Source organism: Pagrus pagrus, assembly GCF_965226575.1.
Source record: "Pagrus pagrus genome assembly, chromosome: 11".
NCBI classification, from domain to species: domain Eukaryota; kingdom Metazoa; phylum Chordata; class Actinopteri; order Spariformes; family Sparidae; genus Pagrus; species Pagrus pagrus.
The window spans coordinates 31,349,740-31,367,594 of record NC_140195.1 but is presented as its reverse complement, the minus strand read 5'-3'; the positions used below and the strand labels follow the sequence as shown (position 1 = coordinate 31,367,594).

The 17,855-nt window shown below is 40.1% G+C and overlaps 1 protein-coding gene across 3 annotated transcripts in view; it reads right to left on the bottom strand.

The window, feature by feature from the left end:
- Positions 1-2,655: 2,655 nt before the first annotated feature.
- Positions 2,656-17,855, bottom strand: part of myt1b (myelin transcription factor 1b) — a 36,557-nt gene continuing 21,357 nt past the window's right edge. The window contains exons 12-22 of one of the 3 annotated variants that reach the window (XM_084367588.1): positions 15,834-16,091; positions 14,400-14,551; positions 13,703-13,765; positions 13,245-13,313; positions 12,703-12,765; positions 12,329-12,409; positions 11,457-11,678; positions 9,852-9,943; positions 9,367-9,470; positions 8,012-8,155; positions 2,656-7,886 (exon numbers count right to left, since the gene is read on the bottom strand). In XM_084367588.1, the coding sequence (XP_084223714.1) occupies positions 7,743-7,886; positions 8,012-8,155; positions 9,367-9,470; positions 9,852-9,943; positions 11,457-11,678; positions 12,329-12,409; positions 12,703-12,765; positions 13,245-13,313; positions 13,703-13,765; positions 14,400-14,551; positions 15,834-16,091 (1,392 nt within the window). In that variant the 3' untranslated portion in view covers positions 2,656-7,742. The remainder of the gene's footprint in view (positions 7,887-8,011; positions 8,156-9,366; positions 9,471-9,851; positions 9,944-11,456; positions 11,679-12,328; positions 12,410-12,702; positions 12,766-13,244; positions 13,314-13,702; positions 13,766-14,399; positions 14,552-15,833; positions 16,092-17,855) is intronic. The other 2 variants (XM_084367589.1, XM_084367590.1) reach the window with 2 other exon arrangements.

The window sequence follows — 17,855 nt, the reverse complement described above, 5'->3', positions numbered from 1 at the left end:
TTCACAGTGAAAACAACAGATGAAATATTGTCTCTAGATAGACCTTAGGTCAATGCATTGTAAGCATTAAACAAGATGATGCCATCTCCATTTCTTTGTCAATGGCTATCCTGTACTTACCCTCAGCATGAAATGTGTTATGTAGCCTAAGTAAAGGTATCCGTAAAGGAGAGTGGATCTAGACAGTGATGGAATGTAACTAAGTACATTAACTGAAATATTTAAGTATAATTTTGAGGTACTTCTATTTTCTGCTAGCCTACTTTACACTTCCACTCCACTACATTTTGGAGGCAAAGATTGTACTTTTTGCTCCAGTTCATTTATTTGATCACTTTAGTAACTAGTTAATTTGACCTTGTGTGCTGCTCGCACTGTCTCTAAAATCTTTACTTTTTTTAATGCAAATTCAAAATTGAAATAATGGAGATCTTTGAGTAACATTTTGATTTGGGGCCCCTCTTGAAAACAGGGCCTCAAGATGACAAGACCAAGCAGAATCGAGCATAAGGCTTCCATCATGTTAGTTGGTTTGCGCTTCAGTAGTGCAAACTCCCAATCAAATTTTTAATAAAACTTAAAGAAACTTTGTTGGCTGATATCTTAACTAAGAAGCCCACCAGCTAATGGCACAAGTAAAGCTGATGATATCAATTCCTGAAATGTCCTGGCCTGGTGGCTCAATTGCTTGTCCAGTTTGAATGAAGTGTGTTTTACGATGAGGTGATTAAGCTTTCCTTAGTTCAGTAAAAGAGAGAAACTTGAATTCAGATGGTGTACTGTTGTACTTTTCTGTAAGGAAAATAGGTGTCAAAATATTTCCTTTCTTTTTTTTTTGTAAGATTATTTAGTTGAATTATTAGTCTAAGTAACACAACTTGCCGCTTGCCTACATCTCTCCCAGCTGAAACTACAGGGCTGTCAGACTATCACCTCTCGAGCTACAAAGTGGTGTTAGGAGAAGGGACGGCCCGGGTTAGCTGGTTAGCATGCTAATTTCAGTAGACATTTCTGTAACACAGTACATAAATGTCTTTGACAGAACACTGTTGTTTCTTCACACTCTGTTGATGATGTTACCTGTTTTTTGAATGTGAGAGCTACTTAAAACTAGACACACTGTGTTTGAGTAACAACAGCAGAGGAGTTGCACCTGTAAACTAAATTAGACAACATGCAATCAAGTTGCACTGAAATTTACAGATGAACATGTTACCAATTAAACAACAAGTACATTGGCTTTAATATTTTGTATGTGAATTACACAATGAAAATCAATGTAATTCATTTTGATTAAATGAGAATACATGAATGCATTACTGGGTCAGTGGCAGATATTTGTACATAACAGGAAATGCACACAATTTTGTGAGAAAATGAACTTCAGATTTAAGAATTTCACACAATGTTCTGAGAATAAAGATTATCATTTGAGGATTGTGCCAAAGCAACTGAGAAAAACATAAACATAAAGAAAAGATAGTGGGTCTTCACAACATGTTGGTTCACCATATAGGCCACCAGATGTCAGTGGTGTTCAGCATAAAAACTATATGTAAGTCCCCCATTTTGTTCACCAGTAAGTAAGGAAGCATGTGTTATATGACTGCTTGGCCATGCACATTATGTGTCAATGTACATAATATACATTCACTTCACTTATTCACAAGCCCTGGTGCTATTGCAGTGCAACAGTCAATTACACCCACATTCGTCTTTCTGCATTTGTGAAGACCTTCATGACATGATGTACTCCCTAGCCCCTTAATCTAACCCCACCTCTAAACCAGTCATTTAAAAAGTACCCTAAAATCATACTTGAGTAAAAGTAAAAATATGGTGTTAAAATATGACTTTGGTAAAATTGAAAGTCTACCATACAGATAGTACTTGAGTAAAGTATCTGGAAGGAGAATGCTGAACTGCTGTTTTGCTGTGAAGCCCTAAAAATTAAACTAGGAAACCTCACCTGACTTTCTAACAGCATGAGGGTGAGAAGATAATGACATCATTTTTATTTTTCTCCTTTAAGTATCAAAGGTAAAAGTAAAATGACTCATATATTTACATGTATGTATACACTGCATACTATGGATTCACCAAGTATCAGCATTTTTCTGATTGCTGATAAAATAAATTAATTTTGAAAAAGTGCTACTCAGGCTCTGATGCAGCATGTTGTCGGCAACGTAACTAGTATCTAGAGTAATCATGAAGTAGAAATACGATTAACTTAAAATTGTTCTTAAGTATAGTACATGTACTTACAGTACATTCCATCACTGCCTTAACCCAATTCTGACCTTAACCAAGTGTTATACCTCAGACCCATCCCAAAGTGTGGACAGGCCCCAGTGTCCTCAATTTGCAAAAACGGCCTCACTCTAGAGGTATAACACTCAATTTGGTCCTCAGGTAAATTGAGAACACACACACACACGCACATCCTTGCTACATCATCCACATCCTTACCCTAACCCTAACAATAGCCTCTACTTGCCTAACCCTTACCCTCACCTTAAAGCAAGTCCCCACCCTAGCATTTAATGATGTAGCTTATGGGGTTCTGCATTGTGAGTGGGCACCCTATTTTTTAGAAAATAAGACTGCACGCACACACACACACACACACACACATGCAGCACAGATTCATAGTCAAACTTGTCTACAATTCTTTATTTGTGTTTTTCATAGAGAACATTTAAAATGGTTCATACCCCCACAATAACTGACATCACTTCTCTGGTTAACACTGACACAGGAACAGGGGAACATGTACACAAGTACACAAACACACAGTCACAAATGGGGCCCATCTACAGTGTTTTACTTCCCAAACAAAAAACAAAAACAAACATGAGACCCCGAGGACACACAGCCAAGGCCTGTCCCACTTTACAAAATGGTGCGGTAGCAAAGGAATGACCACATCTACAAAAGTAACAAAAATGACCATACAATCTATCGTTGTGGAAGTGCTTGTAATTTTGGAAGTTTTGTACTTTCTTAAAAGGATATCAATATCAATGCCTAGAAAATCACCAGTAAAAATAGCTTATCTCTGTAAAAATGTGCTAGCAGGACAACCCTTGGCTGTGGATTTTTTTTTCTTTGTCACAAACTTTTTTTAAAACCATTTTCAACTTGTTTCAATACAACAACAATAACACTGTTTCTTCTTAATACAAATATGTACAGAGACTTCCACGTGTTTCAAAATAATGCCCTGCACACTGACGCATTATCTAGAGATGATGTGAATGATGTTGTTCTTCAGATTCCTTCACAGAAACTGACCATGCAGTTTGGTACCTGAATCGACGGAATGAGATCACAGTTTCTGTCACCTAACAAAAGCTTCTTGTTTTGTATCTCTCTCACAAAATGGCCTCTACCTGCATGTAAAAGACACATTTATTGTTTTTTTCTTACACATAGTAATCTCCAAAAGTATTGGTTAAGAGATCCAGACCTAATATTTTCAACAGTATTTGAACCAGGTTTGCCAAGTGTAAACATACCATATATTGAAATGAGTGGAGTGAGAAAGGCACACATGATAAGACCACACAGCTTGTAACTACAGTCGGGAGGAGGGGGAGAAGGGGAGGCTTTTGGTTCTGCTTAGCTTGATGAAAAGTTCCACTTAACTAGACATTTCTTTCTTATTAGTCTATGTGTGCGTTCAAGTGTGACCATTCTGCTCTTGACAAGCATACGTTTGTAGCTAAAATGAAATCAGGATGCAAAGGTGTGCCTCCCCCCTCTTAAACACACAGCTGGATTTTGGTCTGGGCTGGTTTCCCTGAAAGTATTATCCTGTTAAATTCATTTTCATTCCAGGTGCTTAGGAAACTGGACCCTGACCAGTATTTTTTAATTTCCTTTGCTATTTAGAATAATAAAACTCCATCACTCAGTACTTTCATGTAAATTAGAAAACATACAGTGCGTGGGCACAGAACCAACCGTAGGCTGTATTTTCTTTCTCAGCTGACATTTTTTGAAAATGCTATGCTTTCATGGCCTCAGTGTTATTCATTTACATACTTCAGTAGACAGTTTCATCAAGCAGTTTAAAAGGGGTCATGCCATATCAAATAAGTTGGGAGAATATTCACAGTCTTAACACTCTTGGGTAGTATTCTCGTGCATTTCAAGAGAGGAAGAATATGCTACTTTGTTAACCAAATGCATCAGAACTGTCTTTCCTGAGGAAAGGTTACACAAGACATGAAGAAGAGGGGTGAGGGGGGGTTTAAAAGTCATAAAAAGCTTTGACATTCTTTTGAGTGATGGACACATATTTATGCAACAAACGCCTCCTCCTAAAACAAGGGGGAGATTGTGTAGCCTGGCAAATCAATTTCCCACTCCCACACACTCATCTCATTTCACACGAGGCCTTGATCCAGCCGCTGCTATCGCCTCTAGCCTCAGCTGACTGGCTGACCTATGGCATTGCTCTGTTCTGCTTTAGCAGCTCTCCTCGGTCACCTGAGAACCAAACTCTGCTTCCTGTCAATCTCTTTTGGTTTTTGTTTGGAATAGAAAGTACTGCTGCCTTTTTATACATTTTGAACAGCACGGGCTGAACCCCCTGAATCAAAGAGATGTCTCTATCTGACATAACCATGCAGCATGTTTTCCATGTGAACAGCAACAAACATGTGTGACAATGCTTTGTACTGTAATGCGCCCTCCATTGGCGGTGTATTCTTGCTATTGCTTGTGATCTATTGGGGTTCTTACAAGTCGATACTCAATGCTGGCATTTTCAACGATTATTCAGAAAGTGCACAAAGGAGTTTCATTCTACATTGGCTAAAAGCACATTTACAACATGCCTTTGACATCAGAGTTACACAAGGGTATAATACACCACAGTAGCTGAAACAGATCACTCAGAGGCAGGTTACTCTAACGTCTCCTACTTGCTTGCTTCAACATTAGAGAGAATGGGCCCACAGCGAGCAGGCCTTACCATTAACAATAGAGTAACTGCACAATGTTGCCAAACACTATGTGCAGAACATTATTCAGAGGCATCATCTTTTTTTTCTATACATGAACTCACATGACACTTAGGAACAAAGAGCCAACAATCTAGTTTCAAATTGACAGTCATATCTCAGGTTCAGTATTACAACACACAGTAGATGTTTTGACATTTCTGGATCAAGGACAGACAAATAAAGGAAAGGAAAAAAAGGAAACCCATGAAAACTCTTCCAAAATATTGTCCTGTATCATCAATGCCTACTTTGCCTTCAGCTTGACTGAATTGTATGTTTAAAGCCACAGTTCAACAGGTCTTAGTGGTATTAAATAAGGTGTAACTGCCTTCTATTGATAACGCCCTTCACATCTCTTCTAGACAACTAGTCATCCTTTGATAAGGTAATACAAGAGATGAAGAGCAAGTCAACAATTACACTGGAAAAATATATGTATGTTTATATTCATATATATAGCATCTTTAAAATCTATTTATACAGAATGTATATATAGCGTACTAATGGCCATCTTGGCAGAGAAATAAAGGCATCTGAAACAATCACCACTCTCTTGATGCCGTGGTCTTCCCAGGACCAGACACTGTTACATTGCAGAAATGCGAAGAATCAGGAAAGAAAGTGAGTTCATTTTTTTTAGTGGCACTTTGTGCATCAAAAAATTTTAATCTAGAATAAGGCTACAAGGGTGTGTATGTTTATCTGATAGAAGTTTGTCAAAGGAAGCCATCCTACAGTATCCTCAAGGTTTGGATATGTCACTCTGTGTGTGTGTGTGTGTGTGTGTGTGTGTGTGTTTGTGTGTGTGTGTGTTTTAGACCCATACATCCAGCCTAAACCCCACAGCTGGAATAGAGCTCTGTACTGTATATGTACCATTGTACTGATGAAAATAATAAATAAGAAAAACGGTCAAAAGCATTACTTAATCGTCTATGGTACATTACAGAGGTTTTGGGTGAGCCAGTGCTGGCCGCTACAAAGCGCTTGGGAGAGGTAACATTTTTTAACTCTATGTTATTTTTGTTTTTTTACAACTTTTCTTGGTTTTCTTTTACCTGACAAAAGCAAACACACACCAGACCAGATAGCAACAGAACAGTGATTGCTTTTGTTGGGTTGTTTTTTTTTTTTTGTCTTTACAATCAGCTGCTGGTATGTCTATTTATGAGCCTAAGTAATCAAACAGTATTTGTATTGATTTTGTTTCTTTATTTAAATATTAGCTTTAAGACTACTCAGACTCAACTGTCACATCACGCACATAAATAACAAAATAAATATACAGCCATATCAGTCAATTTCTTTCATATTAAATAAATAATAAATACATACTTTCTTTTTTCTCAGCAGTGAGTTTCTGAATGTAGCGGCAACAGAAAGAACATCAACATAAAAGGAGAAAAAAGAACCCAAAAAATAACTTTTTTTGCAAAATTATCAAATGTTTTTTGTCAGTTATAAAACATCTGCACTTAAAAAAGATTTTTAAAAAGTCCTCAAAACAAAATATGCCTTGTCAGTTATCTCTTAAATTCTTAAAATATTGACACAAGACATCGCTTTGACCATGAAAATCAGTAGAGATGCATTTTTTGTGTGTTACAAAAAAAACTTAATAAATAGATTGCTCCAAATAAATAAACCTCAATAACATAAATGGCAATAAGTTACAATTTAAAAGTTCACAGGTTTAAATAATTCATATATAACAATAATTATTGTACCACAAAACTATTCATGGAAATGAAGTGCAGTTCCTATGTTGATAAATACTATTGATATGACTAACTGAATCTGAAATGTGTGCACACTATCACTATTATCAATTCAGTTTTTAAAAAAGGAACAAAAGGATTTATCTGCTGCTTTCAAATCATGATATCAGCTGTCCCAAAAAATAAACACCCTACACTGTTCCTGGATCTGTCTCATGACCTTGCTTGAAGATTTTTTTTCCTCTCACTAAACTGAGTCAACATTGCACTGTTGACATCTTTGCTGCAGTAATAAAGCAAACACAAATTCAGTTTAGTGCATGCTTCATATTGCCGGTGTGTGTGTTGTCATAATCAGAAAGCTTCTGGAGCCGGTGAACGCACACGCTTGTCACAGTGCATGCTACAGGACGGCAGAGTGAGAGTCTTCACGTCCAACTCATCTGTGTCCTCTTCATGTCGCCTACATCCTGTAAGAAGTCGTGTTCGTGTCCCTCCACATTTCAGTCTATGTGAAGTGCAAAAATCTGATCATCCGTGCAACAGTGAAACCCTCTTCAGTGCAGGACACAAAGAGACAACAGGTAAACATACAGCATATTAAACCCCCAGATACAGTTTCTTCGAACAGTAGTCTTCTTTTCCATCCATTCTGGCTGAAGGATCTTTTCCTCCTCCTAATCCCAGCATGGGGAGGATTTTGGTCCACGTCACTTTTCTTCTAACAGAGTGCTCCCTGGGTTGATTTTTTTTAAGTTGCCATTTATTTAAATAACCTGAATTCCCTTTTTGTTTTTGAATCATATTTCAATATATTGTAGAGTATTTCAACATCTCTCCTTCATCTCCACCTCCTTCACGCTCCTGTGCTTCAGGACAGTCTGCGTGCACTCGTGTGTGCATGTGTGTGTGTGTGTGTGTGCGTGTGTGTGTGTGTGTGTGTGTGCATGTGTGTGTGTGTGTGTGTGTGTGTGTGTGTGTTTGTGTGTGCGTGTGTGCGTGCTGAGCCTCAGACTTTGATGCCCTTCACAGCTTTGTTGATGCTCTCCAACAGAGCCTTGTTCTCAGGGGTTTGGAAGCAGTCCTTGTTGGTGTACATGTCAGTCAGGGTGCTTACGTAGCTGTCGAAGTTCTGCTCGGTGATTGGCTCCTGCTGTGGTACAAACAACAACCAATTTCAGCTGAGAAGAGCAAGGAAAGATTCATCTCAAAACAAATGCATGAAATCAATCAAAAAGGTGTGTGTGAGCAGGTGTGTGTATGTAGACAACAGCTCACCATGTGTGGCAGGCGAATATTAGCCAGGCTGCGGATCAGAGCACGGCTAAGACCCGACAGCTCCATGAACAGAGCCTCGTTTTGCTCCTCGATCATCTTGTTCTCGTGCTCAATGCTCTTCAGGTTCTTTTCCATGGATGAGATCTGCAATACATAGCAACAGCATTTCTATAATGGTACCACTGTAGGCCAGATGTTGTAACTGTTGTAAATGTTAATCTGTATCTCCAAATTAATATTTAAAGAGATTTAAACAGTAAGTCTGGTGATACTATTTTTAACACCCGCCAGCCTCAACTGGTAATGTTTGAGACACCTACTGAAGCACAAACTACCACAGAAGCAGTTATGAGTACCTTGCCAGGTGTAAATGTCTATCTGTCTTGTGAAGAGATTTTTGTCAGCACAATAGAGGCACAACCTTGCAAGATAGAGTCCCAGAACTTTACAGGTATGCAGATGAGATAAAATGAAGGACGAGTTTGAAGATGGGTCTGGTCCAACCAACTTAACCTTGGCTAGCCACGAGCTGTCTGCTCAGCTTCACCTCAGCTAATTCCAGTCACTGATCTTCACCTCTCAGCTGTGTTTGTGGTGTTGATGCCTTTTGGATATTGTCTAATGCAAATATCATAAAAATATTATGGCTTGCTGTGCAGTTAATTGGACTAACAGACCGGAGCAAGGGACAGACACCGGTGTTGTCAATTAGCGATCGATCCTGTTAGCGCTAACCAGCGGACAGCTGCTGGGCCCAGCAAGCTCTGGAGTGGACAGCTGTGGGCAGAGCCTGGAGATTCAGGAGGAATAAACACCCTGAATCAAGCAGAGCATAGAGTTTGTTTTTTAAAATATTTTAGGATAAAATGTTGATTTATCTTCACTCTTGCTTCTCACCCTGTCTGCCTAAGGAGCTGCAGACGTTTGAAATCCACTATAATGTACTGTACGTCTCTACTGTTTGACCAGTTGTCGCTATCTTGCGGCTAATGTACAGTAGGGTATTCTGTCTGTTTGGGGCAACTGAAACTGGGGTCAAACTCACGCGAGTACCCTCTCATTTAATAATGTAGTACTGACTGCACAGGTTGGGGCGTTAACATGTTGACAAGCGTTGCGGCTGGTGCAATCCCATTGCAAGGTGTGTCTCTAGTTCCTATTGTCAAGAACGTCTGTGAAATGACCCAAACCAAAAATGAATTGATCACACTTGGTAGGATTTTAAGTGTTATTATAAGTGTGTGTATCAAAGCCTGATATATGTTATTCCTCTGTGCCATAGAGCTCCAGTTTGCTGAAAAATACAGTGGACAGGTTATAGGTTAACATAAAACAAAAACAGAAAAAACACACACCTGAGTCTGCAGGTTGACCATGTCAGCCTCCATTTCATTGTTGGAATCGTTGAGGTCGTTAATCTCTTTATTGAGCTGCTTGATGTCCTCATCATTGTCCAAAACTAAAGGAGAAGCCAGATACATTAGAATTGAAAACAGTGTCTGGTAGGTCAATGTGTCAGTGGCCCTTTACGCATTTTCCATTTTATATCTATATTTACTATTTTTATTCAAATGATGTTGTACTGAGTTGTGGGCATATTCTGAATCCCAAACCTTCAAGAACCTGGACATGATTCCATACCTGACTCAACATTCACTACTAAAGCAAAACGATTTGTTCCTGTATTGATTGGTCACATGTAAGTTCACATTTAAGTTTTATATTTGAGATTTTTTTTTTTGTTGAAACACTTTAAAATGCCCTCACTATTCACACTCACACACCTGTGTATACACATGCCTACACACAAATTGATCTATAGATTTGTTTTTTATCTTACCATCACTGGCTCTGAACTTGGTGCTCAGGTAGTCCTCTGTGGAGAACTTTGCCTTCTTCTTGGCGTACAAGGCTCTAGGGCATCCTGAGAGGCTAGAGACACAAATGACACAGAGGGGAGTCACTGTACTGTTCTTAGGAGTATTAAAGTAATTTTTTAGGCTAATCCGGAAGTTAGCATCGCCCTGCTAATCTCCACAAATGAACGCCACTTTTATGATTTTTGAAGCATAAGTAAAAAGCTAATGTTAGGCTATAAACAGATGACATCAAGGTCACATGACTTAAACGTCACCACCACTAAGCGTCTGACTACACAAATACTATGCAGGTTTTCTATAAACTGATCAATGTACAAGTTGTAAAGTCAGAGTTAGAAAAGTTTGTAACTAAAGTGGGCCTGTAAAGACGGACTAGTGAGTAGATGAGTCTCTGTGTTCGCTGTGAGGACGTTTAATGTCCCCAACAACCTCTGTAGTCTCATTTAGACACTTGTTAGCAACCGCTAACCGTTTTTAACACACGGAAGAGCTTTATAATTAAAACATGAGATATTAACTGATGTATTTTATGTCGTAGAACAAACCATGGATATGTCTTAAACCTTATTTCAGGCATTTAACCAAAAATCCATAAAAAAAAACCCAAACAATTAACTTCAAGATATTTTCACGGACGGACATGGTAAGTGCCTGGACCCTTGCAGCATAAAACCACATTTGTTTATACAGTTCTGTTTCTGTGAATTTATAATAAGATACATCAGTTAATTAGTGAGGCGCTGGTCAGAATGATTTACAACTGTGGACAGAGCCTGGTTGGCTTTTTTTGTGTCCCGCACCGCTGGCACCAGTAGACTGTTGTTGGTGCCTTTTTGGCCAACTGAGCAGGTAGAATCAGAAGTGGAGCAGGTTAGTGAGAGAAGTGACTCTGATTGGCTGTTCAGTTAACAGAATAAGTGCATGAGAAGTTAAACAGAAAAAGAAAGGGAAAGTCCCTTGAGCCTGTTGCTGTAGTATCCATGATTTCACCCATTTAGTGCCATTTCTCCTTATTCTTTACCTCCCCCTCTTTGCCAGTGACATTTGTAACTTTTTATCTGAAATATCCTTGATTAGAAATGGTAAGAGTGGGGTCAAAAAATGCTGCTTGATCATAGCAGCGGTTTGAATATCTGCAGAGTCTTCCAGTTTCTGTTTTTGAATGATGAATGAGACAACCACCACCTGGTGGTATGAAGAGGTCTTTCCACTCCAGTCTTTGTGGAGAGTTTAAGTGCAGCTTTTAGGCCGAGACACAGGAGACATGGGGCGACGCAAAAGTCGGCTTTCGTCGCTGCTAGTTCTTTGATGTCGGTTTAGTTTGTCTGGGCCCTAAAAGCTATGCTAACCATCGCCTGGCTTTAGCTCCATAATTATATAAACCATGAGGGTCGTATTGCTATTCTCATCAAGAAAGGGAATAAGAAAATGTTGATCCATTTCTTTAAATTGAACATGTTCATACAAAGTCCTGTTCCCCTGTCAAACCAAGTCTAAATTCACACAACCATTTTCTCACTCTTATTTAGTTGAAATGAAGAAAATACTGTCTGCATGCAGTTTACCTGCGGTGTGTGAGGAAGCTTCCGTTCGCGTGTCCGGAGCCGTCACAACCCGGGGTGGGACAAGTAGGCCCCTCTGTCTTGAAGGCCTTCCAGTTGAAGGGTGTGCCATTAAGAAGACCCTCTTTCTGTCTGCGTGCCGCCAGCGGACACCCGTAGGCACTACGGTGTGTAGCGTACTTCCCACTAATGTGACCCAGGCTGTCACAGCCCGGCACAGGGCATCTGCAGGGAGCAAAGGGAAAGAGGGAAACAAGACAAAGACGAGAGGAGAGTTGTGGAGCAGGAGAGGGAGAAGAAGTAGTGTTGAAGGCAGGCAGCAGGGAAAGAAATAAAGAGAGAGGGCACAAGGGTTAGACGAGGAGGATCCAAAAATATAAACTGTAGAGAAAGTTGAGAATATTAGAATAAAGATTTAAGTTATATACTTTCTCTACTGGGCCAAATTTGTTTTCTGTGTTGACATTTTATTTATGTATGAATAATATTACTGATGCAAGAGCTATTAAGATTTAACACATGCTGTTATCAACATGTTCTTAAAGTAACTGTTTTGTGCGCAAATGCAAAATGAAGCCCATGTAATTCTTCTGTATGGACAATCTACTCTACGATACTCTACCATGAACTACATTCAGAATCAGTATCTGCAGTGTATTTTCCCATCAGTAAGGGCCTGACTGTTTGATTCAATTATGGGGGCAGGTCACTATCTTTGCATATGATTCACAGTGACTTTCCTCTCTCTCTCTCTCTTTCTCTCTCTCTCTCTTTCTCTCTCTCTCTCTCTCTCTCTCTTGCTTTTTTTATTGCATTTTACTTTTACCATCAGTCTCACTAAAAGCAGACATTATGGCTTTCTGAGCGGTACGAACTTTAAAAGCTCGGAGTCCTCCTGGTTGTCCTTGGTAGGAGTTTTAATTCCACTTTTCTTGGCACGCGGGCACCCAGAGAGACTGAAAACAGAAAGTATGGAGTTGATAACATAGGGTTGAAAAAAGGTCTGGTAAAGTGATTGCTTGATAAAGGGAGAGAACAATATAAGGAAGAATAATTTCACAGTGGTTGTTCAACCAAATTACACACCAAATCAACTCAAAACGCCTAGTATGGCCGTAAATAGGATAATGGAAAGGTGTGGAAATGTGTATGTGATCCCTGACTAATTCTACCATGAACTGTCACTAGGCCTCTCTGGCTGACTGTGTGGATGTGTTTTGGTGAGTGAATCTGTGTTTTTGTTTGTCACCTTCTGTGGGAGGCGTAGTTTCCTGTGATGTGACCTGAGCCGTCACATCCTGGAGTGGGGCATCTGGGAAAGTGCAGAGTAATGTTGAACATTTAATACAAGGTAAGAAGAAAACATTCACAAAGGTGTGTCTTCAATGCCATTATGCAGATGACATAAAGTCAGTCATTGACATTGCTCATGTTCATATTCATTCTTGAGAGTGTTGTTTGGTTTCAATTCACTCAAGCTCTTTGCATTTAAATTGCCATTCTTGTCTATGGTGGGTCGTGAAAAGCTTGATTTCTAGTAAAGAACTATGTTTACAATATAATTACATTTTCAGTTCACATTTCCATTGAACTGGTTGAAGTGAAAGCAAGCATAGTCCAAGCCAGATGCAGAAAAAAACACCATGACTGATGTAGCAGCAGCACGGGCAGCAGCCAGCAACAAAAGACAAGTTCACTTCAGCAAAATGAAGCATTGTGGTGCTGGACAGTGTCAGTAGCAGTGCACTGAAGTTGCAGTGAAAAGGCAGTGAAGGTGCAGAGCAGACATACTTGAGTTCAGGGGTGTGGGCCGCCATGAGGGACCGAAGGCTCTTATCAGCGAGAGGACACCCAGACAGACTGAGAGAGAGAAGAAAGAGTGAAGGAAAGGCAGAAGAAGAGAAGGAAGAAACAGGGGGCGAGGAAAGCGAGTGTGAGGGGGATTGAAAGGAGAGAGGAGAAAGACGTGAGTGAAGGGAAATCAAGAATGCAAGGCATACCAAGGTCATTTAAGAAGAAGAGGACAGACGGCAAGAGGTAAATTACTGATGCATATCAAAGTCAATGACTGTCTTTGCTTCCTAGGCTCACACTACATTATTGCCTCTGGTATGTCAGGATCAAATAAAATATTGGAATTAGTTGTGGGGTGTCCACTTTGAACTCTTTCAGTCTAAATAGAGCTAACATTTCATATAAGAGTTTCTAGCATACTCTATCGCCCAAGTTCATCACGCAATGGTGCATACCTGCGATGGGACGCATAATTTCCAGTGATGTGACCACTGCCATCACAGCCAGGTGTAGGGCAGCTGGAGAGAGTGTGGTGCATAGAGGAGAAAAGACAGACAGACAGACAGATGCAGAGTTAGACAGGAGACAGGAGGATTGAATCAGAACATTCTTCTGCAAGTTATTTTCAAGCCTTGTTTTTAGGCTGGCTAACGGTGTGGCTATTTGGATGATCGGTCTACAACTTTGGTCCAGACTGACATATCTCATGGATTGCCATGAAATTGTGTAGAGACTTCATGGTCCCCAGAGGATGAATTCTAATGATTTTGATACTGTGACTTTTCCTGTAGTGTCAAGATGAGGTTGACATTTGTAGGAAGTACCAACACAACTATTGCATTAAGTTTGATGCTGACATTCATGTTCTCAGGATCAATTGTAGTAGCATTGCTGAGCCCTTTATTTTTGATCAAGCGCCATCATTAGGCCAAAAAATTATAATTTTTTTGTTTATAGTGCTAATTAGAAAACGCAGTTACCATGCTAACAAAACTAATTAACCAAATTAAGATGGTCAACATGGCAAACATTATACCTACTTAACATCAACATGCTAGCATGGTCACTGTAAGCATGTTAGCATTAAGCTCAAAGCACAACAGCCTCACAGAGCCACGAGCGTGGCTATAGAGTCTTTGTCATGTTACTTACGAAAGCAACTCTTTCTTGCTATCCTTGGGCTGGAACTTGACCTTGAAGCTTGGGGTCGTAACCTCCCCTGGGTACTTCCTTTCCTCTAGACAGTCCTGCATGTCACAGTCCTCTTGGTCAGATGAGATGAACGACTGGCCTGTGTGCTCCATCTGTAAAACCAAGAAGAAGCAGACGTACTTCATTGACCTCCTTTTACAGAGAAATTCAGTTTTTTTCACTCTGTTGTTATTTCTTTTACAAATACAGGCCTGAAATACACAGACACGCAACAACGGAGAGGTGTCAGAGCAAGAGGGCTGCCCCATTTGAGGGGCCTGGAACAGGTAGGGGTTCGGTGCCTTGCTCAAGGGCACCATGGCGGTGCTCAGGAGGTGAATTGGCATCAGTCCACACTCCACATAGACTCACTCCATATTGGTCTCAGTGGGACTTGAACCAGCAATCCTCCAGTCCCAATGCCAAGTCTGTCTGGACTGAGCTACTGCTGCTCCGATGAGCACAGACGTGTTGATAATACCACTTTGGTTCTTTTCACATTTAAATTGTACAAAAGGTGCAGTGTGTAGGACTCTGGATCCGTGGGCAGAAATTCAATATAATATTCTTAATTTTGTTTTCATTAGTGTATAAACAACTGAAGCTGCAAAGCATTGTATTTTTTTTACCTGAGAATCAGCCCTTTATTTCTACAGAGGTTGGGGTTCCTCTTTCAAGGAGTCCACCATGTTGTGCCACCATGTTTCTACAGTAGCCCAGAATGGACAAGTAAAACACTGATCTAGAGAGGACATTTTGCGTGTTGCAGCAGCCATCATAGACGAGGGGAGACAAGAGGTGTTTAGTTGGTTGTAATCTGCCACCTCACCACTAGCTGTCACTAAATCCTACACACTGGACCTTTAACTAATAATGACTTTTTTAGATCATTCATGATTTCTTGCAATGGTTTGTGTGTTTGTATACAAGCAAAGGAACTTTGCAAACCACCATGTGCACACAAGTCTCTACTCTGATCCCTTTTTATTCTTTTATAGACAAGTGATGCAGAGTGTCCTCATAAAAAATTTACACTCAAAGCCCTTTATATTTCTTTTGAAAAAGTTCAAAGGAGTACAAATTAGCATATGCCAAAGTCAGGATGGTGCAATGCACCTGACACACCACCTCTTTTACACAGTGCAATGTTTTAACTGTACAGTAACTCTCGCATTTCAGTGAAATGAATGAATAATAGAAAGAGGACAAGGGGACAGGAAATATGGCAAGGCGATTAGAGAAAGACAAAATGATGTAAACAAGTGTGTGTATCTATTTAAAGCCTCAAGGGGAATTGTGTTATTTCTGTTATTATTTATGTTGCAATACTTCCTCTGTGACTAATATCACAGGAAACACTACATGTTTGAAACTTGTTCGTCTGAATGTACTGACCTCATCCATTTCCTCCTCCCTTTGGCGGTTGGGTTTGGTGTAATCCAGAGGTCCCTCCCACTCCTCCTGCTTGTAGGTGTGTAAGTTTGGTGATGTCATCCCGCTGCTTCCACTGTGATGAAGCGAGGAAGAAGATGAGGAGGAAGGGTCTGGGGAGCGAACTCCAGGGCTGGTGCCGGATAGACTGCCCTCTCGTTTAATGGGCTTCTTCATACTCAGGTCCAGGGTGCCGTTCTCATCCACCTCAATGTCCATTTCCTGGAGAGAACACATCAGTTATCATACAATCCAATCTTTGCTCAAAAGTTTCTTGAAATAGATTAATCACCCAAATACATAAAGTGAAACATACACATGAACCAATATTTTATCAGTTTTGTTTTGTTGTATATATTCTAATCTACTCTTTATAGATTTCACTGTTTATTCACATAAGAAAGCATTTATCACTTGATTTACTGTATCTAATACTATGGGGCTCTACACACAGTTGGTGACTGGGAGAAAATTAATAGAGACACAAAGCTCACTAACGCAATATAATATAAATGACTACTGCAGTCTCCTCTGGTGTACTTACATGTGAGAGGCAGTCCTTATGATGATGATTGTGATTCACTTAATTACCTTCTTGAGCAGATTCAGTTGCTGTGCTACAAATACATTACGTACTTGCATTTTCCGAAATCATAACTTTATATAACCCACAATCACATTCAGGGAGGAATTTTGACTAAACTATACTCAACTTTAATGTGGTGAAGAATTTGATTTCTTCCTGTTTCCACCCTTAAACCTTTACCTGCTTGTAAATGTTCCCTGAAGCTTGTACTAAACGTTTATACAATCATACACCTTTTGGGAGAACACCACCTTCATTGCTTTAGCATGCTAGTAATGATAACTTATGTACTCTGCAAACACTTGCCAACAGCAGGACCAGCATGGTTCATCTCTCATGCTCTATTATAGTGCTGGCAGGTGAACAGAAACAGAAGGGCGAGATGAGCCATGTTTTCAGCATTCATCTAAAATGGCGCTCATATCAGCTGGTCAAGGGCCAGAAAAATCAAAGGGTTAGGAGAAGAGGAGAAAAAAAGTGGGAACAGTTCCCAGAACCTGGTTGATGAGCTCAGTGTTCCAGTGTTTCAATATTGGATTTCAACTGCCTCCAACTCTGATTCCAGATCAGTCCCTGGTTGATCTGCACTATAATTCTGCACAGCTATGGCCTGCTCTTGAATCGGTGCCTTGCTGAACAACACCTTGCTCTTCTGTGCTGCCAGAGACATTAATCTTCACTTTTTATCTTCCTAAAACCATGTCAGGAAATCGAAAAATGATGAAGCAGTCACTTTCTCTCCTCTGTGAGGCAAACAGGCTTTTAAAAATCACAATATGGGGGAAAGTGGTGCTCCAATTACACCTCCTGTGCACAGAGAGGGGAAAGAGGAAGTGAGTGAGAGACAGAGAGGTATAGACAGAGACGGAAAGGGAATCAGTTAGACTTGCATAGAGAGGAAGAGAGGAAGATAAAAGAGGTAAAAAGAGATGTGAAAAGAAAATGAAAGAAAGTGTGGCGGGGGTGGAGAAAGAGAGTGGGAGATCCGTCCGGCAGATAATGAAAAAAGGCTACCTGGTGGAAAAGTAATCCAGGGAACTGGCAGTCAGCCAAATTCAATAACAACATGAAAAGTGTGTGGGATGGAGGGATGAAAGGATGAAAGAGGACGAGAAAGGTGATGCAACTGCATCTCAACAGCATCCTGTTGCTGTAAGCCAATGTCTCCTGATGATATATTCATGCAGTTTATGGGGGGACAAAAAAATGAGAAGAGGAGAGGAGAGGCACACCCACTGCCTTCCCCTCGCATCCTACCTGCTGTGGCCTGCAATGTTTCAATCTGCACTACAATCAGCTAATAATCTCCTTCTCCAACTGCTACAATAAATACAACAATGACATCACCCATACACAAACAATTCATTCCATATTTGTAAGTTATTTTTGAGCACCTAAGA